General features: G+C 42.0%; 2 protein-coding genes across 7 annotated transcripts in view; one reads left to right on the top strand and one right to left on the bottom strand.

The window, feature by feature from the left end:
- EXOSC7 (exosome component 7) overlaps positions 1-5,550 on the bottom strand; it is a 56,541-nt gene extending 50,991 nt beyond the window's left edge. Inside the window, exon 1 of the mRNA XM_082258164.1 lies at positions 5,350-5,550. Within this exon, the coding sequence (XP_082114290.1) occupies positions 5,350-5,406 (57 nt within the window). The 5' untranslated portion in view covers positions 5,407-5,550. The remainder of the gene's footprint in view (positions 1-5,349) is intronic.
- Positions 5,551-5,555: 5 nt separating this feature from the next.
- Positions 5,556-24,641, top strand: part of ZDHHC3 (zDHHC palmitoyltransferase 3) — a 110,882-nt gene continuing 91,796 nt past the window's right edge. Inside the window, exons 1-3 of one of the 6 annotated variants that reach the window (XM_082258161.1) lie at positions 19,062-19,176; positions 19,295-19,400; positions 23,284-23,614. In XM_082258161.1, the coding sequence (XP_082114287.1) occupies positions 23,312-23,614 (303 nt within the window). In that variant the 5' untranslated portion in view covers positions 19,062-19,176; positions 19,295-19,400; positions 23,284-23,311. The other 5 variants (XM_082258160.1, XM_082258158.1, XM_082258163.1 and 2 more) reach the window with 5 other exon arrangements.

The raw sequence follows: 24,641 nt of genomic DNA, 5'->3' as shown, positions 1-24,641 counted from the left end.
TATAATATATTGCAGTTTACAAACCCTTAGATGTGATGGTTTGCCCTCAGTTTTCACCTAGTGATCTGGCTAGGGCCACACCTCCCATTTAGAGTGCCCAAACTCGGGATTAAGGAGTACAGCATTGTCAGTCTGGGGGGGGGGGGGTGTTGTATGTATCAGCAAATTTAGATATACTAAGAAATTGAAGCCAAACTCCAGCTCACTGCAGTTAAACAAGCATTTTTTTTTTTTTGGGATAAAGGTTCTACATAAAAGCTGATCATTGTATGCACCCCTGTCAGTGGTAAATGGTTTGTCTCAACACTCTTAGTTCAGGGGGATCCAAACTTTCCAAAGGGCAAGTTCACTGTCCTTCAGCCTTTGAGGGGACCGGACTGTGGCCATTGGGATTAGAAAATGCCCCGCGAGTAAACAATACCCCATATTGGTATCCATATTGGTATCAGGGGGGACTAAGTGCCCCAAGAATGAAAGATAAAAAGTTGACCACACTCCAAAAGCTGGGAAAGTTTCACAAAGTTTATGGTAGACTTCTATTGAGTACAAGCATTACCATCACAACTCAGGACAAAGGGAACAGCAGTTGGGTAATAGTGCCCCATTATCATCATCAGTAGGAAGAATAGTGGCCAACATTGGTGTTAGTGGGAGGAATAGTGCCCTGTTGGTGTCAGAGGGGGGGGGGGGGGGGGAGCAGTGCCTTGAGTAGTGCCTCAAGGACCAGATAAAGTCAAGCAAAGGGCTGCAATTGGAGACCACTATTCTAACAGCTACTATAGATAGGCTCTGTCACAGGAGCCCTGGGGATACATGGATCTATTTCTCACAATAAAGCCCTGCAGGCATATTTGGGCTTATCTGGACCACTCTATTATAACATTTTGAAAACGAAACGCCAAAATGTACTCTGCTACATTTCTTTGGTAAAAATAACCCAAATCAGTGTATATTATTTAGTCTGTTTGAAAGTTTTAGAGTTTACAATCTATGATTATATATATATATATATATATATTTTTTTTTTTTTTTTTTAGGAATCATTCCTGATGTACTGACGGCCCATCTCATTTCTTGAGACCCTAAAATGCCAGGAGAGTGCAAATATCCCTAAATGCCCCCCTTTTTTGAAAAGTAGACAGTCGTGGTATTTAGTAGAAGGCATGGCGAGGTTTTTGAAATTGTAACTGTTTTTTTAAATTCTAATAAAAATTTTTTTTTTTTTTATATACTGTCACCAGTGCAGTACGGCATTATCATTTGACTGGTGCGACTGTGATCAAGAATACTGACAGGTGACATTATGTAAGAAAAAAAAAAAAAATTACTTTTTTTTTTTTTTTTTTTTTTTTACTGTCATCAGATTAGTCAAAGTGACACTTTAATTGCTGTTACAGTGATGTTATCTGTAACAGCAATCGTTTGAACTGTAATAAATGGTTTTCATTTCATTGTTTACTTTTGTAATGCTGTAATTGGCCAACAGCTATCATATGGTACTCCGCTGTCCCCTCAGCCGTCTCCTCTGTCCATTTCTCATCACAATCTCCCTCCCCCTGGCTGGGGGGAGGCAGAGCCGTGGTCAGGATCCACCTCTGCTGGTCAGCAAGCTGCCGACTGCAGGGAACCGAAAGGTGGATTGTGACCACGGCTGCCTACCTCCCCCAGAAGGTGGGGGGGGGGGGGATTGTGATGATAAATGGGCAGAGGACACGGCTATTGGGGGGGGGGTAGAGGGCACCACTTTGGGGTTGTCAGAAGAACCTACTGTGACACACTATGTGTTCTTCAAGTTTTTTATTGCTCTATGTCTTCGTTAGGGAGATTCATTCTCTCGATTTGTCCTAATTGCCATGATCACCAAGAGCGTAAGTCCCAAATTTTGCGTTGTGCCTAGAACAGTAATAGAGGGACACTAGTTCCGGTTATCCCGGCGACAACCAGGGATTCCCCCACCTTAGAGGGATTTCCTCTCACTACCTCTATTGGCTATAGGACCGGATGTGAAGGGAAAGCTTTCCAATGGGACTCAGATGGCAAAAAAAAATAATTAAAAAAAAAAAAAAAAAACTGACAGGGGTTATAACCCTCCCTTACCCTATTCAAGTTGTGCTTTATCCGCTTATGGCCCAGCCTATAGCAAAATGACGGCCGGCCAAAGCCCTCTCATTGTGGGTGGACTTCCTAGAATGTCCTCCCAGGATCGGGCCACGCTGTGACAGCAGCTGTTACATCGGACACAGCGGATGACAGATTAGTGTATTGGCCCGCTGCCAATACCATGTGATCGCTGTGACCAATCACAGCAGAACCCATGACAACTGTACATAATGGATGGCTTCTATTCATGCCATTTATTGTGTACTATTGTGTTGATCTTGGATTGGTCACAGTGATTACATGGTACAGACAAGGCCAATCACAGCCCATCTGTGCAAAGTGATTAGCTATGGCCAATCCCAGGCAATTACAATCGTAACACTGAATAAATAATTTCATTCAAAAAAATGGTTGCTTATAACAGTGAAATTCACTGTTATAAGCAATCATAATGTGTAACAAAAAAAAAACCCTGATCCCCTACCCAGGGTAGTACAGTGTTACTGTGTTAATACTGTATTGCTCTGGTCATAGCATGTTAAAAAAAAAAAAAAAAAAAAGTAATAAAGAAAGAAAATATTTTAAAGCGGTAGTATACCGCTTTTTGTGACTTAACTACAGGTAAGCCTATAATAAGCCGGGAATTGCCGGAAAATGACTCCCGCGCGCGTGACGTCATCACGGCTCCGGCCACTCACAGCGCCGGAGCCGCCGAACCCAGAAGAAACGCTGAGGGATCATGTCAGCTCCCACAGCGGTGTTTGGGGGGGTCCAAGTCGGGGCTTCGTTTTAAGGTAAGTATTTCATAATGAGCTAGTATGCGATGCATACTAGCTCATTATGCCTTTGTCTTGCAGGGTTTTTTTTTTTTTCTTGATTTTTTAGTATACTACCGCTTTAATAATTGACAAAAAATACTATCACCAGTCAGTGTTCCTGATAATCGCCACACTAGTTATATGGTGCAAAAAAAAAAAAAATTGTTTTTTTAACTTCATGTTCCAAAAATTGTGACAAAATATTCACCATGCCGCTTACTAAATACCTTTGACTGCCTACTTTCCAAAAAGGGATCATTTGGGGGGCATTTACCATCCTGGCATTTTCAGGCCTCAACAAATAGGACAGTATATCAAGATCGATTGATTTTCATAACACACACACACACACACACACACACACACACACACACACACACACACACACAGTTTGTAGATGCTATTCTTCCTACAGACTAAAAAATATACACTAATTTGGGTTATTTTCACCAAGGAAACCTAATATTACATTTTGAATTTATGGAAAAAAAAAAAAGATTATTTATTTGCAAAATAATATAACAGAAATTCAAATTTTAATATATTTTAAATATTTTAAATTTATTTATAGAAAAAAATTTCAGCGGTGACAAAATACCACCAAAAGAAAGCTCCATTTGCGATTAAATGATAAAAATGTCATATGGGTATAGTGCTGCATGACTGCGCAGTGCTGAAAGCCAACCTGGGCAGGAAGGAGTGAAATACCTTGTACGAAGGGGATATGCAGGCTGCTGTCTGGCTGTCATTTTGATCCACTAGCTCCAGTACTTTGCATGCCAACCAACCCTGCCTGAACAAGCATGCAAACATTTTATTTTTTGTGCTTGCTCCATGCTAGTGACAGGGAGCGCTACAGCTAGAAACAGAGCAGGAACATGTCCCCAGCACACCATGGATCTCCAGAGCGGGTCCAACTCCAAAGCTTTATTCATGGATCACATTGTTACATAGTTTCGGAACCTCACAGGCCCTGTATTTCTATAGTACAGAATTCCTTTCATTACCACTTCTGGGCACCCCTAATGACCAGGCCATTTTTTGCGACACGGCACTGCATTACTTTAACTGACAATTGCACGGTTGTGGGATGCTGTACCCAAAATAGAGCTTTCTTTTGGTGGTATTTAATCACTTCTGCGATTTTTATTTTTTTGCGCTATAAACAAATAGCAATATTTTTTACTTTCTGCTATAGAACATTCCCAATAAAAAAAAAAAAAATGAAAAATCTAAATTTTTCATCATTTTAGGTCAACTTGTATTCTGCTAAATATTTTTGGAGAAAAAAAAAAATCCCATTAAGAGTATATTGATTGGTTTGCGCAAAAGTTATCCCCCTTTCAAACTAGGGTAAAGATATATGTCATTTTTATTTATTTTACTAGTAACGGCAGCAATCAGCAATTTTTAGCGGGACTGCGACATTGTGGCGGACAGATCGGACACCTAACTGACATTTGACACTTTTGGGGGGACCAGTGACATTACTACAGTAATCAGTGCTAAAAATATGCACTGTTACTGTACAAATAACACTGACAGGGAAGGGGTTAACAGCAGGGGCAATCAAAGGGTTAAATGTGTCCCTAGGGGATGCTATCTAACTGTGGGGGGGGGGGCTTGCTGCATGAACACAGAGACCTGTGTTCCTAAATAAGAGGAACACAGGATCCCTGTGTTCATTACTGACAGAACAGCCGTCTGCCGTGTTTACAACGGCGATCGCGGCCACTAGACCCGCTGATTGGCTCCCCCTGTGGCCAGTAAGCGCGTGAGCCCCCGCTAGCGGTCCTGCGAAGCGACGTACGGGTACGTCGTTTCGCAGAACAGCGCCGACCTGGCACAGTAAATCTACAGTGGCTGTTTGGCAAGTGGTTAAAGTGTTACTAAAGCCACAACAGTAAAATCAGTCTGTATATGCAGTAAAGCATGATTGTTATTTCACCTCTACATTGTGTTTGATCCTGTCTTCTCTGATCCTCCCCTTCTTTTACTGTCTCCAATCCATCTCCTAATAGAGCCTTGGTGTCACTCTGCACATGCTCAGTTTGGGGTGTATTGCTAGAAAGTTTGTTTTTTTCTTGGAGAGTGCATGTGATGAGCACAGGGCCAATCAGCACTGTCCAGACAGAGGGTCAGGGGTCATGCAGACTCATAGGAAAGTCAGAGGAGAATGAAAACTCCTTCTACAAGCTGTAACCAGACACTGATAAGAGTCACAAGTCTGCTATATACTGCTGATGTGAAAAGGGTATATAGCAGTTTATATTTACTAAAACTATAGAGCAGATATAGTGATGCAGGCGCTCCTGGGTTCAGTAACACTGTAACACCAATGCTATCCATACAGTCACTGAAACCATTTATAAAGTCTTATTGAACTTTCATTAAAGTGTGAACACAGCAGACTTCCCTCAGGAGGTCATACCTGTACCCCGTGCACAACGTAAACCTTCTCCGCTTCACTCAGTACCACCGAAGCCATGCCGCAGCTCTAAACCCTTCCTCCAATGCTGTGCCGCAACGTCATCTAAACGCGACCACGTGCGACTTCCGCACCGCACTTCTGCCCATTCAGTCGCCTAGCCAGGAGTCTGGCGTCATCAGCGTTGCGTCCGCTGTGTGTTAGCTGTTCCCTCCCCCTTTGTGTTGTGGTGGGTGCGGCGGAGGTGCCCTCTGCTCCCATCCCTCACAATCCCCCCACCTTTCTCAGTGTGGCTGGGAAACCCCGGGGCTTGTCAAGGGCCTGTTACCAGGAAGAAGAAGACAGCAGAGAATTGTCTGCAAGCGGTAAGAGACACCTGAATGCTGGGTACACATCAATAACAGAGTGCATGTCAGCTGGAGCCTGTGACGTCTTGTATACAGGAGGGGGACATGTACTGGTGTGAGAGTTCAGTGTGTGGGTTATAGCTTGCTGCATGGCAGACTTTTACGTTAAAGAGTCCCTGTCACCAAATGTAAACACAGGCTGGGAGTCAGTACTCTGTACACACAGGGCATCTTCTTGGCAGGATCACTGACTATTATTGTGGTAAAGGTGGCAGATCTGCATTAGTGTGGGATTTGCTGTCAGGGGGGCCCTGGGCTGATTATGGATGGGAGACTGCTGCTAAAAATGTGTCAAAATCAGCAATGGCGGGACCGCTAGGAGGTTGCCTGTGAGTTGCTACCCTTGTAGCAAGATGTCGTTTACACCGTTGGCAAACAAAAAGTCATCAATGAATGGGCCAGTGACATTTCGCAGTATCTGGCCACAGAGGGAGTGATTCCATAGAGACACACAGGCAGCCTTCTTAACAAATCCCGCCACTGGTGATTTGTGTCTAGAGGAGAATCGCCCCTTTGGAATCAGCTTTACACCTTGTTAACTACGTAACATTAAGCGAATATGCACGCTCATGGCGCATTGCTGTGTGGCACCGCACACTACTTGCAATGGTGCGATGTGGTGCCATTTATTCTGAATGGCACCCCCAATGCACCTTGCTGCTAGAGGTACCCAGAAATGCACTGCTGTCCAAGTTCTGAACCACACAGTGATGGTGTGAACCTTGCAACCCCAGATGTTTTGAAACTACATTTCCCATGATACTCAACTACACTGCAGAGTGCATAAGCATCATGGGAAATGTAGTTCCAAAACATCTGGGGTGCCAAGGTTCGCCATCACTGCACTAAGGTGTGTGCAGGTCGATTCATTTTGAACGAAGTGCACATTGATGTTTGCAAAACCATGCATGCTTTAACTACTTGCCACCCAATTCTGACACTTTTCTCCGCTACAAATCATCATTTTTTTTTTTTTGCTAGAAAATTACCCAGAACCCCCAAATATATATATATATCAATTTTTTTCTTTTTTTTTAGCAGTGACCCTAGGGAATAAAACTGCAGTCGTTGCAATTTTTTATGTCACACGGTATATACACGGCACGTTTTCGAATGTGGTTTTTTTTTTTTTTTTTTTTTGGAAAAACACTTTCATGAATTAGAAAAAAAACAAAGCACAAATATTTACCCCAATTTTTTTTTGCATAAAGTGAAAAATGAGGTAATACTGAGTAAATAGATACATAACATGCCAAGCTTTAAAATTGCGCTAACTCGTGGAATGGCGCCAAACTTCAGTAATTAAAAATCTCCATGTTCAATGTTTTAAACACTTTTACAGCTTACAAGTTTAGAGTTACAGAGAAGGTCTAGTGCTAGAATTATTGCTCTGGCTCTAATGATCGCAGCAATACCTTACCTGTATGGTTTGAATGCCGTTTTACGTATGCATGCGAGCACAAAGTGTTGGGGGTGCTTTAAAAAAAACATATTTTTTATTCACACTTTCCCTTTAATTTTGTTTATTTTTTCATCCCTTTTTTTTCCTTTTACAAGGAATGTAAACACCCCTAGTAATAGAAATAGGGCATGACAGGTACTCTTTACAGGGAGATATGAGGTCTCTTAGGCTCCTTTCACACGGCCGCTCCGTGTGAGAGCTCCGCTGCGGGACTTTTTTTTTTTTTTTTCCACGGAGCGGATGACATTTCTGTCATCCGCTCCGTGTGCCCGCATATCATCCTATCCGTTTGCGGATGATATGCGGACCTTAATGTAAGTATATGGCACTGCGGATGTCAGCGGATGACACCGCTGACATCCGATTTTCCTTCCTTTCCGTTTTTTACACGGATGGAAAAATGGGGTTCTGTTCCGTTCCAAAAAACGGAACAGAACTGAAAGGAGGAAAATCGGATGTCAGCGGATGGTATTCCGCTGACATCCGCAGTGCCATTCACTTACATTGATGTCCGCAAATCATCCGCAAAAAAATAGGATGATTTGCGGACACACGGAAAGCAGCGGAGCGGCCGTGTGAAAGGACCCTTAGGTCCCCTGATCTCTTCTCTAGAAAGCCCAAAAAAAATTGATCGCACAAAAAAAAAATCCCACTGTGTACATCTGCTGGTGCCAGAAATGACCGCTTCCGGCCTCTGAGAGTCATAGAGATGGCCGGGGACCATCTGGTCTATGGCCAGCTTTATAATAGGCTGCCGCCGGCGGATTTATTCTCTGGCTCCCAAACACAGGTGAGAACAGAGAAGCACCGGAGAGCTGCGTAATGGGGGGCATCCCCTCTCGCCGCCTGTAAAAGCAATCAAGCAACTATGATGGCTTTTATATTGCAGGGAATCGCCCGCTAAAAAAAAGATATCGGAATGATGCCTGTAGCTGCAGTCATCATTCAGATATTTAAACTTGAAGTCCCCAACGTCATAGGACGTCAACCTGGGGGAAGTGGTTAGCACACAAAGGTGAAACGCTAGTAGGGATGCACAATACTTTTTTTTTTTTTTTTTAGTACTTGCCAATACATACTGCAACTAATTTGTTTACACTTTAGCTGTCAGCAATGGTACAAAGCATTGAAAAGTTCACACTAGGTCGCTCCGACTTAGGGGGCGACCTGTGAAGTCGCGTGCAGCGCGACTTCGGCGCGACTTGCACGGACTTCATAAAATTTATGTCAATGCAAGTCACCTCCAGGTCGCCCCGAAGTAGTACAGGACCCTTTTTCTAAGTCGGAGCGACTTGTGTCGCTCCTATTAGAACTGGTCCTGTACTACTCAATGACCGCGACGGTGCACGACTTGCCAGGCTGACCAAGTCGCCTGACAAGTCGTATTAGTGTGAACCGGCACTAAATGTTGCGATTTTTTTCACTGTGAAGCGTGTAAAAATATTAACAAACAAAGCAAACAAAATTTTTTTAATTGTTAATAATTTATAATATAGAAGTAAAAAAAAAAAAAAAAATACAACAGGAAAAAAATAATTTAAATGGAGAAGGGGAATAAGGAGTTATTTAAGGCTTATTAGAGTAAATTAAGCTTTAATAAGGGGTTAAACAATAACATTTAATAAAAAACAAACTTTTATTTATTGCCCGCAAACCCCCACAACCACTGGCCAGGGTTGTGGGGATGAGGCCCTTGTCCTCATCAACATGGGGGCAAGGTGCTTTGAGGTGGGGGGTGCAGAGCCCCCCCTGCCCCAAAGCACCCACACCCCCCCCATGTTGAGGGCGTGTGGCCTGGTATGATCCAGGGGGGGTGGGGCCGCTCGCTCGTCCCCTCCCCCTTACTTGTATGCCGGGCTGCATGCTTGGATAAGGGCCTGGTTTGGAACCTGGGGGGAACCCCACCCCGTTTTTTTCCCCATTTTGGCGTGGAGTTCCCCCTCAAGATTCTCACAGCGCAAGTCGCGCCGCAAGTCGGATCACCCTGATCCGACCTGCGGTGCGACTTCCATTCAAATCAATAGGCTCCCATAGGGAACCATTGATTTTGAATGGAAGAAAAAAAAAACCGTATAACGTGGCTTAAAGCACGTTAAGCCACGTTTTTCAGCCTTTAGCAGCGTCAGACGTTTTTACAGCTTGACGCTGCAGCTCCAGAATGCACAGTTCCTGGGTTTTTTTTTTTTTGGAGCTGTAAAACGCCTATGCCACTTGGAGCTCCTAAAAGCTCTATGTGTGCATGAGGCCATAGAATAACATGGATGGGCATTCTGCAGCTGCAAAAAAAAAACATCTGACGCTGCTAACAGCAGCTCCAAAAACGTCCAGTGTGCATGAGGCCTTAGAGTGGAACCTGTAACATGTTCCCAGAGCTGCAGCCGCTGCCCACTGCCTTCACTCCCTGTGGCAGCACTACAGGGAGAAGTTCCCCGCACTAGCTGTCACTGTTTGAAAACAGTGTGGCTCCGTCCACAGTGTGGCTCCGTCATTCAGACACACAGAGCTACAAGCTACTTAGCGGCTGTCAGCTTGTAGTTCTCAATGAACTATCCCGGCTTTGTGGAGCGCTGTGGTAGTTCATTGAGTTTTACTGTCAGGGAGTATCAGCTTACCTCCTACAGGATGTTTGGGTAAATACACTGCCAGTGTGCAGGAGATCTGCATGGCATCAGTGATCTGCTGATCGCTGATGCAATGTTTTCCAGGTGCCTACTACAAAAATAATAAATGCACATTTTTTTTCCTACAAAAAAATGTGCGTTTATTATTATTATTTTTTTTTTTAAACTTAACTTATCCTTTAAACTGACTTCATCTGCAGATTGAAGTTCATCTCTTTCATCTGTAGATGAATAAACAGAAAGATACATAAAAAGAAACATTGTTTCTTTTTCTTTCTGTTTCAGCGACTGGGCAATGTTGTTGATAAACATTGCCCGGCTGCCTTTTTTTTGTTTTTTCTTTACAGCCCCAGTTGGGACTTTTTTTACACTTCAACTGTAAACAGGGGAACCTCACTGACAGCTGAAAAAGTCATAATTAGGTAATGACGCAGTGGCCCTGCTCACAACCGCCCCGCTTACAACCGCTAATTGCCGGCTTTTTTTTTTTTTACATTGTAAGAGCCGAGTCTAAAATGATCAGTTTCAAGTTTTGGAACATTTGCACGAGAACCATCACTTCTGCAAATGCTTAGTAACGGCACTGATACCAGTATCTGTGTAACCCTAGAAGCTAGCCTTAGGACTCATTCACACTGGCACTCTTGCCTCGTACACACGCAACAAATTTCCGCCGACCGGTCGTCCGTCTTTTGTCCAGAGTGGTGTCTGTTGGTTGAAATGTGCTCTAGACTGCACACGAATTTTCCCGCACGACAGAATTCTACTTCAGAAGTGATGTCATGTGTTGGATTGCTTTCTTTGTGTTCTTTCTTCTCTGAGCATGCCTAGTCTTGCTCATAAGATTTTTCCCCATCGAAATCTGTACTAATGAGACGAAAATCGGCCGTGTTTTGACGGTCGACAAAAATTTTATAGCCTGCACACCAGGATTTTTTCGGCCGAAAAGTCAGTCGGTTGTCGGAAGCATCATACTAACAAGCTGAAAATCGGCAGATCGGTCGTCGGACGAAAATTCCCAGCCGAATTTCCACTCGTGTGTACGGGCCTTAACTTTCCAACAGACTAAATAATAAACACTATTTTGGGCTATTTTTTTTTTTTTTTTTACCAAAGCTATGTAGCAGTAAACAAATTGGCCCAAATGTATGAAGAAAAATTACTTATTTTGTAAATTTTCTTTTTTTTTTTTTTCTAAATGTTTGTTCTTTTTTTTTTTTCACTTCTATGTCAAACAATTAAAAACCCAGTAGTGATAACCACCGAAAGAAAGCTCTATTTGTGTGAAAAAAAATTATGATAAAAAATGTGTTTGGGTACAATATAGGATGACTAAGTAATTGTCATTCAAAGTGTGAGAGCACTGAAAGCTGCAAATTGGTCTGGGCAGGTAAGGGGTATAAGTACCCTGTATTTAAGTGGATAATAGTTTATAAAATAGAAGTAAATAAAAAAAAAAAAAAAAAAAATTATCAGGAAAATGATTGAATGGAGAAGAATGAGTTAAGAAGGCTGATTAGAGTAAATGAAGGGGGTTAATAAGGGTTTTTTTTACTTGACAAGGTTGCTTTAAACTGACTTTATTTGCAGACAAAAGTTCAACCCTTTCATCTGTACATTAATAAACAGTAGGACAAGAAGATTCAATGTTTCTTTTTATCTGTCCCTTTCTGCTCTGAGCAATGTTGTTGATGAACATTTTGACAGCTGTGAGCAGGGGAAATGTGCTGCACTTTTTACATGAATCATGGCAATGCTGGATTAAAGTGGAGTTCCACCCTAATTTTATACTTACCTCCATCTTCTCGCTCCGGGTCACCTGAAAAACAAATGGCTAATCGCATTTTTTTTTTTTTTTTACTTACCTCGTAGCGTAGAAAAAAAACTTACCTTACTTAATTCTTCCTCCTTCCTTGGCCGCGGCCCGTCGTCACTTCCTGGCTCTGCAATGATTCCTGGGAGCTGAACGTCATCGCTCCCAGGAATCATTGCGCCTGCACCGCCCCCGACGTCAGTTCCGGGGCGCGCGCGTCATCCCCTTCTAAACAGCTTCTGGGCGCGCCCGGAAGTGACGGCGGGGCCGGCGCAGGGCATCGTGGGACCGAAGAAGGCGGAAGAGGATCGTGCTGGCTTCAAGCTGTCCACATCTGAGATGGCAGCGCTGGACAACACTTTTTCAAGGTAAGTATTTGTCCTAACAGGTAAGTGCAACCCGGGACAGATCAGAGGCTAGCCATTGTGGAATGCACTAGCCTTGACTGTCCCGGGGGTATTTAAAAAAAAAAAAAAAAAAAATTCCAGGGTGGAACTCCGCTTTAAGATCGTATGGGGGGGTCAAATCGAGATCACAATCTTTTAACAATTAAGTGTGCAGCTCTAATTGACATTAAGTAATTTTATACATGTCAGAGTGCATATGTGATTTATATCCTTAAGGAGTCCGTTTACACTATGGAAACTCAGTCCGGATGCGTTCCAGACACTTTTCTGCATGTGTGTTTTTGGCGTGTTTTTGATGCAATCCAGTGCATTTTTTTTAACCTTAAACAAGGACATGTGTGTTCCAGTGCGTTTTTACCACGTTCCAGTCTAAATGCACCAAAAACGCACACTGGAACACACATGTCCTTACCTAAGGTTAAGAAAAAAGGGGAAAATGCACTGGAACACACCAAAAACGCACATGCATTAAAGCATCCGGAAAGGATCTGGACTGCGTTTCTATGGTGATAACTGACCCTTAATGTCAGTGTAGATTATATTATGTGGGAGAGACCAGTCAAAAAATCAAGTATAGGGTATCCCAACACACATCTTCTATTCTTTCCCCACAGTCTGAGTTACCAGTTGCTAAGCATTTTGCTTATATTTAACTGTAGCCCAGTTGAGATGAATGGTAATTGACCACATACCACGACTATAGAGAGGGAGAAACAGGAAGTTAAAGTTGCAACACAGGGAAGTGTGGAAGTTGGATTTCACAACTAGATACTATTTATCACAGGGGTTTGAGTAAAGATTATGAATTGCATCTCTTTTTAGACATATTTTGTTAGAGGAAGTAAAGTTCCTCTGCAAACATTTACCCATAGGCAAGCCTATAATAAGGCTTACCTATAGGTAGCGTAAATATCTCCTAAACATATATACTGTTTAGGAGATATTTACTTGACATGCAGCCAGTGACATCACTGGTGCATGCGCTCTGAAAGAATGGCCACCGGTGCCATTCCTTCTGAGCTCGGTGCTGTGAATGGGGGTTGTCGCAAATCACAGTGCCGGAGCCTGCGAACCCTGAAGTGACACAGATGTGCGGACGCCGCTGCGGGGGCTTCGTTCTAAGCTAAGTATTACATAATGAGCTAGTTCTGTGAGCATCTTAGTTGAGCATCTGTGGGGCATCCTCAAACGGAAGGTGAAGGAGCGTGAGGTCTCCATCATCCACCAGCTCTGTGATGTCGCCATGGAGGAGTGGAAGAGGACTCCGGTGGCAACCTGTGAAACTCTGGTTAACTCCATGCCCAAAGGGTTAAGGCAGTGCCGGAAAATAATGGTGGCCACACAAAATATTGAGAAAAATTACTGTGTAGGCCGGCCCGTGCCCCAAAATTATTAAACAAAACCAAGAATAAAGAGAAAGTAGGGGTTTATAAGGCCAATTGGGAGAAGGAAAACCAGAATACAACTATATAAAATAAATCAATTTATTAGTACATATAAAAAAATGTGTATAGATGAGGGACAAAGAAAAAGGGGTCCCCCATATATTCACCACAAGAATAAAAAACGCAGTACAGAAATATATTCCCTATAGCGGGAGAAGTACATGCTTCAAGCTGATGTTGACGCAAGGAGTCTCTGACATTCGGTTTGAGGGTCCCAATGAGCCAATGCGTTTCGCATAAGGCTTCGTCAGGGCCAAAGAGACCGAGCAATACCGATATTTCTCGCTGCATGCAAAAAATAGTATTGGCAGGATAGGATACCAAATCCCTATAAATAATGTAAGGTGGTGGCTGTAAATATTCGTAGTATTTTTGATAGTTCATCAGTTGGATAGGCGTATGACGCACTCCCAAAGTACCGTTATGGCATTAATGGAATCTCTGTATCTATGTATGTTTATTTTGTTTTTAAATGAAAGCGAGGGAAGATAGCAATGGAGCTCATTTATTCTTTAGTCAGCTACATTGGCCATTAGAAAGCACGCATCAAAACATTGCTTTTAGTCCTCTTAATAGAAGATATGCCAAACGGTAGGGGGATAAACTCAATATTATCCCAGGGAGTATTGAGGCAGGGCAGTGAATGGCTCAATCATAGACCATCCCAAGCCATGGTTCCCATTCATAACCGGCGAAAGTAGCCTTGTTTAGTCATGGTCCTCAGTATGTCCTGCCTGACTTTGGGATCCAGAATAGGTCTCACATCCCTGTTTTTGGTTTGGGGACTATGAACAGGTTTGAGTAATAACCCTTGAACTTTTCGTCCTCTGAAACCTCTATTATCACTTTTTGAGCCTTCAGCTGGTCCAATGCCAGAAAGAGAGACCTTCTTTTTAGGGGATCTGTTGGTAAACTTGACCTTCTAAACCGGGGATATGGGAGCACCCAAAATTCCAGTTTGTACCCCTGTGAAATGGCGGAGATGTGAGGGCGCCTCTTCACAGAGAGGCCTTAGTAAAAGACTTGGCTGATTTCTGGGCCCAGGGATTTTTCTGACCCTGCCCTGAAGGCTTGGTTCTGGATCCAGATGGTTGAGGCCGTTGCCACTGTCTGGAAGCAGAAGCACTAGTATTGAGTGGTGGGGATTTTGAAAGGACGCTTGCCCTTGCTTACATAGAAACATAGAATGTGTTGGCAGATAAGAACCATTTGGCCCATCTAGTCTGCCCAATATATCTGAATCCTATGAATAGTCCCTGGCCCTATCTTATATGAAGGATAGCCTTATGCCTATCCCATGCATGCTTAAACTCCTTCACTGTATTTGCAGCTACCACTTCTGCAGGAAGGTTATTCCATGCATCCACTACTCTCTCAGTGAAGTAATACTTCCTCCTCATATTACTTTTAAACATTTGCCCCTCTAATTTAAAACGTTGTCCTCTTGTGGTAGTTTTTCTTCTTTTAAATATGCTCTCCTCCTTTACCGAGTTGATTCCCTTTATGTATTTAAAAGTTTCTATCATATCCCCTCTGTCTCTTCTTTCTTCCAAGCTATACATGTTAAGGTCCTTTAACCTTTCCTGGTAAGTTTTTTCCTGCAATCCATGTACTAGTTTAGTAGCTCTTCTCTGAACTCTCTCTAGAGTATCTATATCCTTCTGGAGATATGGCCTCCAGTACTGCGCACAATACTCCAAGTGAGGTCTCACCAGTGTTCTGTACAGCGGCATAAGCACTTCTCTCTTTCTACTGCTTATACCTCTCCCTATACATCCAAGCATTCTGCTGGCATTTCATGCTGCTCTATTACATTGTCTTCCCACCTTTCAGTCTTCTGAAATAATTACTCCTAAATCCCTTTCCTCAGATACTGAGGTCAGGACTGTGTCAAATATTCTATATTCTGCCCTTGGGTTTTTACGCCCCAGGTGCATTATCTTGCACTTATCCACATTGAATTTCAGTTGCCAGAGTTCTGACCATTCTTCTAGTTTTCCTAAATCCTTTTCCATTTGGCGTTTCCCTCCAGGAACATCAACCCTGTTACATATATTTGTGTCATCAGCAAAAAGACAAACCTTACCATTGAGGCCTTTTGCAATATCACTTATGAAGATATTAAACAAAATTGGTCCCAGTACAGATCCCTGAGGTACCCCACTGGTAACATGACCTTGTTCTGAATGTTCTCCATTGACTACAACCCTCTGTTGTCTGTCACTCAGCCACTGCCTAATCCACTCAACAATATGGGAGTCCATGCTCAATGACTGCAGTTTATTGATAAGTCTTCTATGTGGGACAGTGTCAAAAGCCTTACTAAAATCTAGATATGCAATGTCTACTGCACCTCCACCGTCCATTATTTTAGTCACCCAGTCAAAAAAATCTATAAGATTTGTTTGACATGATCTCCCTGAAGTAAACCCATGTTGTTTTTCATCTTGCAATCCATGGGATTGAAGATGTTCCACAATCCTATCCTTTAATAGGGTTTCCATTAATTTGCCTACTATTGATGTCAGACTCACTGGTCTATAGTTGCTCGATTCCTCCCTACTACCTTTCTTGTGAATCAGCACGACATTTGCCAATTTCCAATCTTCTGGGACGATTCCTGTTACTAATGATTGGTTAAATAAATCTGTTAATGGTTTTGCCAGCTCACCACTAAGCTCTTTTAATAATTTTGGGTGTATCTCATCAGGACCCTGTGACTTATTTGTCTTCACTTTAGACAGCAATCTTAGAACGTCTTCCTCTGTAAAGACACATGCATCAAACGATTCATTAGTCATCCTTTCAAGTGGAGGTCCTTCTCCTTCTTTTTCTTCTGTAAAAACTGAACAGAAGTATTCATTAAGGCAGTCGGCTAGCCCTTTATTCTCTTCTACATACCTTCCATCCTTTGTTTTTAATTTAGTTATTCCTTGTTTTAATTTCCTTTTTTCATTTATATATCTGAAGAATGTCTTATCCCCCTTTTTCATAGACTGAGCTAGTTTTTCTTCTGCCTGCGCTTTAGAAGTTCTTATAACTTGCTTGGCCTCTTTCTGCCATATCTTCATTGCTCTGGGTTTTTTTATAAATACAAAATGCTAGCTTTTTATTTTTAATGATTTGGGCCACTTCTGCTGAGTACCACAGTGGTCTCTTCCTTTTTTTGCTTTTACTGACAAGTCTAATGCAATTTTCTGTTGCCTTCAATAATGCACCTTTTAAGTAGTCCCATTTCTCCTGGACTCCATGTAATCCATTCCAGTCTGATAAGGACTCATTTATGACTCATTTCATTTTTGAAAAGTCTGTTTTTCTAAAATCTAAAACTTTTGTTTTTGTGTGGTGAGACTCTTTCACAGTTCTTATATTAAACCACACTGACTGGTGATCACTAGATCCCAAGGTTTCGCCTACAATGACATCATATACCGAATCCCCATTTGTGAATACCAAATCCAAAATGGCCTCCCTCCGGGTTGGCTCCTCAACCACTTGTTGCAGAGACAACCCCAGTAGGGAATTTAGAATATCTGTACTCCTGGTAGAACTTGCTATTTTGGTTTTCCAGTTTATATCTGGAAGATTGAAATCTCCCATAATGATAACTTCTCCTTTCATTGTCATTTTAGCTATTTCTTCAACTAGTAGATCATCTAGTTCTTTAACTTGACCAGGTGGTCTATATATCACACCTACACGAGTTACTGCATGAGTAGCAAACTGCAACGTAACCCAAACTGACTCTATGTTGGCCTCACCAACTTGTATTAGGTTAGATTTAATGCTATCTTTCACATACAGGGCCACTCCTCCTCCTTTCTTGCCTTCTCTGTCTCTTCTGTATAAAGAGTACCCTGGTATGGCTATGTCCCAGTCATTTCTTTCATTAAACCATGTCTCCGTAACAGCCACTAAATCTACATTCTCAGATGCCATTATTGACCCAAGTTCATTGATTTTTTTTACCTAAACTGCGAGCATTTGTAGACAGGACTCTGAGCTTATCATTTCTTAACCTCTGTGCTTCTGACCTGTTCTGGCATTGTTTTGGGGGGCAATTGGACTCTTGTATCTTCACTCTTTTGCCCCCCCTTCCTAGTTTAAATACTCCTTCGCAAATTCTTGGAGTTGTTCACTAAGTACATTTGTTCCTTTGAGAGAAAGATGCGAACCATCTTTTTTGTACAGTTCCTTTCTATTCCAAGTAGAGCTTGGAATAGAAAGGAACTGTACCCTTCCTTGCTCTTCCCTCCTAAGATCTTTTGGATATACTTATCCAGATCATCATCAAAAAAGGCATTCTCCCTGAAAAGGGAAGCCAGCCAGTAATTTTTTACATGGTAATTCCGTAGACCAATTTTTTAACCAAAGGATTCTGCGCATATGCACTGATATCCGAGCAAATCCTGACATTTGCCTTATGAAGTCCGTTAGAGCATCCGCTGCAAAACATAAAGTGTGAGGTAGATATGACAGATCTTCCACAGACTCTACTTGAGAAGGGAACTGTCTTGGCCACTCGCATCATACGGTCTTTCAAAGACTGACCAACTCCTATGGCTGCTACTGCTGGTTGTATTGCAAAACCTGCAACCACACACATATATATATATATATATATATATATATATATATATATGTGTGTGTGTGTGTATATATCGAAAGAGAGATAGAGGAATGCAGATACACAGGAGTAACTTATGAAAGATGATTTTTTATCTCTGTGTATATCCTGGGGCCTGTCACTTCACTGGATATATGTGAGGGTTTATAACCACTTTAATGCAGAAGCGCCAAAACGCGTTACATGCATTTACAAGCATCTCCAATTTCTCTGCCAAAACATCTCTGGCAGGAGTAAATGTGTCTAGGAGAGCTGTGTGCATGAGTTCAAAGGCAAACCTTTTTTTTTTTTTTTTTCATTTTGGGCAAAGTAAGGGAATGTTACCCCTGGCAGCTTTATTTTCACTATTTCCCCATTGGGGAGTTTTCTCTTCACTTCCGCTCCCATAGACAGAACTATGGAATGGTATGATGAGAGAAGAAGTCCTCCCCAACCAAAAATGAGGGAAATCCCTGGTTAACACTGGAACTAGTTGGAAGATTTCCCCTCTTTTAATGTTCTGTGGACAACCCAAAATTTGAGATTATCTTCACCATGAGACACAGGATGCAAAAAAGAAAACCTGACAGGTGTTCTAATCCCTCCATAACAACAGAGAAAAAAAAATAAAATTTGCCTTTAGATTATATGTTAATGAGCATTTAATCCTTGCAGTGTACATAGAGGGTTTTTTTGGGACCAGAAGAAATCTTGCAATACTTGTATTTCCTGTATGTATATAAAAAAGAAAAAGTCACCTGTGTGGTTTAGAAGTGACTCCTGAATGAGGGGAGGTTTTATTTTAAATACAGGAAATACAAGTACTGTAAGGGATCATCCTGGGATCTGCTGTTTAGGACATATAATGACTCAATTTGACTTCTGAGATTTGTACTGTCTATCTTCAGTCAATGTAAAATAGTGTTCTGAGGTTATAATGCCGTCATTTCATTTACCTTTGTGCTATGCAAATGAAGATCCAGGTGTCTTTGTGGTAGTGTGGGAGGAGCTGGGTCAGGTGTTGGTAGGGAAGTGACTCTAAGCAATGACAGTTCGTTCCTGGTCGTCGGTAACTCTTTTCTTCCTGCTTCCAAGCTGGCTTTAAAAGATTTATGGTATATGTTCAAGCTTTTCTGAACCTTTTAGGTGTGGTCTTTGGTCGGTCTGTTTTTTTTTTTTCTGTTAAGTTTTTGATGTGAAGAACGCTGGATTTGTGCTGTGGATGTCTGTGTGTCTGTTTTCTGAACTGTTGGCACTCGGCAGTTGAAAGCATGAGGCTCAGAATTGTTTGAGGTAGGACATTCTGTATTGGAAAACATTTATTGTGATTTATATAAAAAAAATAATTTGTAAATATAATATTTTTCAATTTGATTGTGTATATCTGTACTAAAGTAGCTTTGTCGGTGTGTGACTTTTACCTTCAGATCTTGTTGTGTAATGAGTTGTGTTTTTTCAGGACCCGTTCACACCAATATGCCTTAGGTGGCCTTGCCCAGAGCAGTCCCAACATGTAGACTAGGCAATTTTGCTTTATCTCCCATTTAAATCAGTTCACACCATCCTGTTGTGGTGAATAACGATGAAGGAAATGTAACTAAGGCCCCTTTCACACTTGTATGACCTGAAAATCACTTAACTTTGACGTAATGCTTGTGTCATTTTCAGGTCTGTGGACCTTCGAGTCACACCAAAGTCTGACCAAAGTAGTGCAGGGACTACTTTGAAGTCACACAGATATGAATGGTACTTATGGGAAAGCATAGAGTACGACTTGTCATGCGATTGTGCAGTCCCAAGTCGCAGGAAAAGTCGCACAAGTGTGAAAGGGGTCTTCGTGACATTTCAATAAAGTTTAAAAAAAAAAAAATGGTGAGATGTGTCCTTTATGACACATTGGCACTGCTCCCTTCACAATGCACACCAGCAGCTGTGGAAAAAAATTATACACTTTACACCCTGTGTGTAAAAAATGGCAATAGAGCAGATGCTAAAGGCCCCTTTTACACACATGTTCTGATCGGGTCCATCTGTCTGTTTTTCAGGTGGACCCGATCAGACCATCCATAGATCTCTATGTGGAGTGGACATGTGTCCGCTGACACCCGCCGGCATCCGATCTTGTCTGGGCCACCAAAAACAGACGGATGAAAAAAAAAAAAGCAGATGTTCCCCATCCTTCCAGGATCGGATCAGATAACAGTTGGATGGAAATGGACAGGCGGTTAATTTCTATTCGACTGCCTGTCCATGCCCGCTCTACATAGTGGAGTAGACACGGACCTGTCATCTGCAGGCAGATCCGCTGGACAGGTCGGTCTCGTGTGAAAGTGGCCTAAAGCAACCAATTAAATTCTGGCTTTCATTTTATAATCCTAAAAATGGCAGGTGCCTCTGGTTGCTGTGGGCAATGACTCCAGTATATTTATGTTTTTTAATCACCCCCTTTTTAAGTTCATGTCTATTTTTTTCCGATCACAAGTAAAAATGGAATAACCACTTCTCTGAGGCTCCGTTCAAATACTGGCGTATCTCACAAACCGAATTGCGGGACGCCTGTCGCCCAAAATAAGTTCTTGTACTTTTTTTTGGGGGTGACAGGCGTACTGCGATTCTGTTTGCATGATTTTACTGCGATTCCTCGGGCAAACATTGCGGCAAAACCGCACTGCGTTTGGGGTGCCATTGCATGTCACGGGAATTGCACGGACGTCCTGCGATTTGCAATTATTCAGGACCAGGGGCAGAATCATGACATTTCTGCCTGCAATCCAACACGCCAGTATGTGAACGGAGCCTAAAGGTTTGTTGATATCTTTTGCATGTGGAACGTGCGTGTTGAGCATTGGTGTGCTGTGGCACCATTGATTCTTCATTGCAAACCCATCTTGGCACCACAATGCAAAGTACTTTAGTACTACTATGCATTGTGGTGCTCGCTGCATTACAGACAAAATTACATACAATTTTTTATTAAATCCTGTCAGTGCCTCTGTTGCAGATGTTTTACCTTTCTTATGCTGGCCATACACTATACAAAAAATTGTTCAAACTCCTTTTCGAAAAACCAACACTCGGCCGTGAGAGCAGACGATCGTGCCATCATGTAATGACCGATAAATCCTTTAATGGACATAAATGAATCAGTTTTTTGTTCGTTTTTTCAAATCTACCTAGTGCAAACAGTCTGGATATGAAACACATCAACCTTTCAATTTATCGATCGTTCGGCAGAAAATTTCTAAACTTGACCTTCGTTTTTTTTTTTCTGGCTGAAAAACATCACAACTGATTAACGATTTGTGCTTATTAACTGGCTGAAAAACGAATGAACTGTCCAAATGACCGAATTTCAGCTGATTTTTCGTATAGCGTATGACCGCCTTTACTGTGTGATCACTGGCAAGCTGTGAGTGGAAATTTCCCCAGTGGGGACAATGCAAAAAAACTTTTCAAAGGTTTTACCCTAAAGCTGTCCATACACTACAAACGTTCATACAAACATTCGTTTATGGAGAAAATTGGTTTTCCCGAACGAAAACCATTTTCTGTTAGAAAATTTGTTACTTTGAGACATTTTTTTCATCCTGCCCCTTTAGGCTCCGTTCACATCTAGGCGTTTTGGGGCGTTTTTGGGGCGTTTTTCTGCTCTAGGATCAGCTCTCAAAACGCCCAACAAGACAAATCCTATTCATTTCAATGGCCCCTGTTCACATCTGAGCGTTTTGAAGCTGTATACAAAACGCCCAACGCTCAAAGTACATGAGCTTCTTTTTGGGCAGATTACAGGCGTTTTCCATTGATCTCTATTCAATCTAAAAACGCCTGCACAAAAATCGCGGTAAAAATCGCGGTAAAATCGCGGTAAAAAACGCCGCAAAAATCGCGGTAAAATCGTGGTAAAAAACGCGCGAAAAACGCTACGCTCAGGTGTGAATGTAGCCTTACATTTTCTTGTCACCATGGTAAAAATTGAACATTGGTTTGACCCCACTAATGATTTGAAAATGAAGAACTCTCTTAAAGTAGGACTATAGGCAATTTTTAATTTCTTATTTTTTTTTTTTTCATTTTGGATAGTAGTAAACGCTGTCAGATTTATTTTTTCCACCTGTGTCCCATTGCGGAGATTTCCCTTCACTTCCTGTCCCATAGCCAAACAGGAATTCATTGGGAACCCCTGGGTCACCAGAACTAGTCTCTCTATTGGAAGGTTTCTCCACTATTGCTTTTCTAGATTTGGGAATTTTCTTATTACTTTCAACGATAATAATATATAGGACAAATAAGGTGAATCTCCTTAAGGCTGAGTTCACACTGGCACTAAAAGCAGGCATTTGAGAGGTATTTAAGTGTGAGCAAGCCCTTACGGGGACACAGACAACAATAAAAACTGACAGGAGTTTTAATCTATCTCTACTCTATCCAAAACTTTAAAAACAGTTTTGCCTTTAGTTATACTTTAAAGCTAAAATTTTCGCACAAAATTCTACCAGTGTGTAGCCACCAGATGAAAAATTATGTTTTGGCAAATGAGTTACAAATTATTTGTCAAGGTTGATTCGGGCTGCATTCACACCCGAGCGTTTTTGTCAGGCACTTTTTTGGCTTTTGTGCAATTTTGAGCATTTTTGTATAGCCTTTTTAAAGCCTTTTTGAGCTTTGGGTTTTTTTTTTATATAAGCCAATAGAGAAAAATATCATCTGTTTCATCATTGGTTGCTATGTTTTTTAGCTTTTCATCCACTTTTTTATTTTTCTTCTTAACTTTTTTTTTTTTTTAGTTAGTTAGGGGTTCATTTATTTTGTTAGGTTAGGGGCTAAGATCAGGGGTTCATTTTGGGGTTAGGGGTTAATATTGGGGTCTGGGTTAAGGTTACATTATTTTTTATTTAACTATTGCAGAGTAGAAAAACTCTCAGAAATGTATGACACAATGTGCTAAAACCCTTAAAAATGTGAGAATCAAGCATTTCCATGCATTTCTTTGGAACAAAAATTACATGCATTTATATATGTATATGTGCGGATTTAAACCCATAAAGATGTACAGAGTAAGCAGAGATTGACAAACCTTTGTTATGTCCATTCATAGCTATAGTCTTAAGTTTTAAATTATTTATGCTAACCTTTTATGCACACTTCATTATATGTGACTTGTCTATATCTCTTTTAGGCAAAAAATATGGAATGTAAAACTTATCATGTCGCCCCCAAGCCACCGCTTCCGCGACATTGAGAGGACGGCAGAGTACCTCCAGCCAGAGAAGTGCATCCCGCCCCCCGTGGATAACTCCATGGATAAAGTGTGGTTCATCAAGGATGGCTGCGGCATTGCATGTGCCGTAGTGACCTGGCTACTGGTTTTTTATGCCGAGTTTGTTGTCATTTTTGTTATGCTGCTACCATCCAAGGATCTTATTTATAGCACAATCAATGGGATCATCTTTAACATTTTGGCTTTCCTGGCACTGGCATCACATATGCGGGCTATGATTACAGATCCTGTAAGTATTGATATTATGGAATTGCTATTTTACATTTTTTATACATTGTATGATGTAATAAGTGATTTGATTTCAGGTCTGTGTACTAAACGAAGGGTGCCAAACTCAATTTCGTTGTGGGCCGCATCAACATTATGGTTGCAGGTTGTATCTGTAAGATTAAATAAATGTATCCACAGTCTTTTTATCCCTCAGAGTATAGGTGCAGGAACCCCCCGCTGAACCATATTTAACTGTGGGTGTGGCCAAATTGGGAGAATCTTAAAGGGGCATTAAATAACAGGAGAGTGTGATGTGCAGAGTTCATCGGTGCGCTCCGTGCCTATTGCAGAGTTCATCGGTGCGCTCCGTGCCTATTGCAGATTTCATCGGTGCGCTCCTCGCCTATTGCAGAGTTCATCGGTGCGCTCCGTGCCTATTGCAGATTTCATCGGTGCGCTCCTCGCCTATTGCAGAGTTCATCGGTGCGCTCCTCGCCTATTGCAGAGTTCATCGGTGCGCTCCTCGCCTATTGCAGAGTTCATCGGTGCGCTCCTCGCCTATTGCAGAGTTCATCGGTGCGCTCCTCGCCTATTGCAGAGTTCATCGGTGCGCTCCTCGCCTATTGCAGAGTTCATCGGTGCGCTCCTCGCCTATTGCAGAGTTCATCGGTGCGCTCCTCGCCTATTGCAGAGTTCAGCGGTGCGCTCCTCGCCTATTGCAGAGTTCAGCGGTGCGCTCCGCATCTAGTGCAGAGAGTGCAGTTTCAGGGGTGCCCCATGCATAGTGTAGGGTTCAGCTCTCTTCCGCAGGCTGTTCACATCTCACTTTGTTGGGTCCGTGATTAAAAAATTATGTAGAAGCCAGAGACAGCCAGGCAACTGGCTTTTTCAGATGGATGTCAGCAATTGCACCCTATTTATTTCTCTTTGCACAGATTTAGTGTAACTGAAGGCAACTTTTTTTAATTTTTTTAATTTTGGGTAGAGTAAAAGGGCGGGGGTTATAACTGGCAGGTCCCATAAGGGAGATTTCCCTTCACTTCCTG

Source organism: Pelophylax lessonae (genome assembly GCF_965119305.1).
Source record: "Pelophylax lessonae genome assembly, chromosome: 5".
Classification (NCBI taxonomy): Eukaryota; Metazoa; Chordata; class Amphibia; order Anura; family Ranidae; genus Pelophylax; species Pelophylax lessonae.
This window is presented reverse-complemented; position numbering and strand designations above follow the sequence as displayed.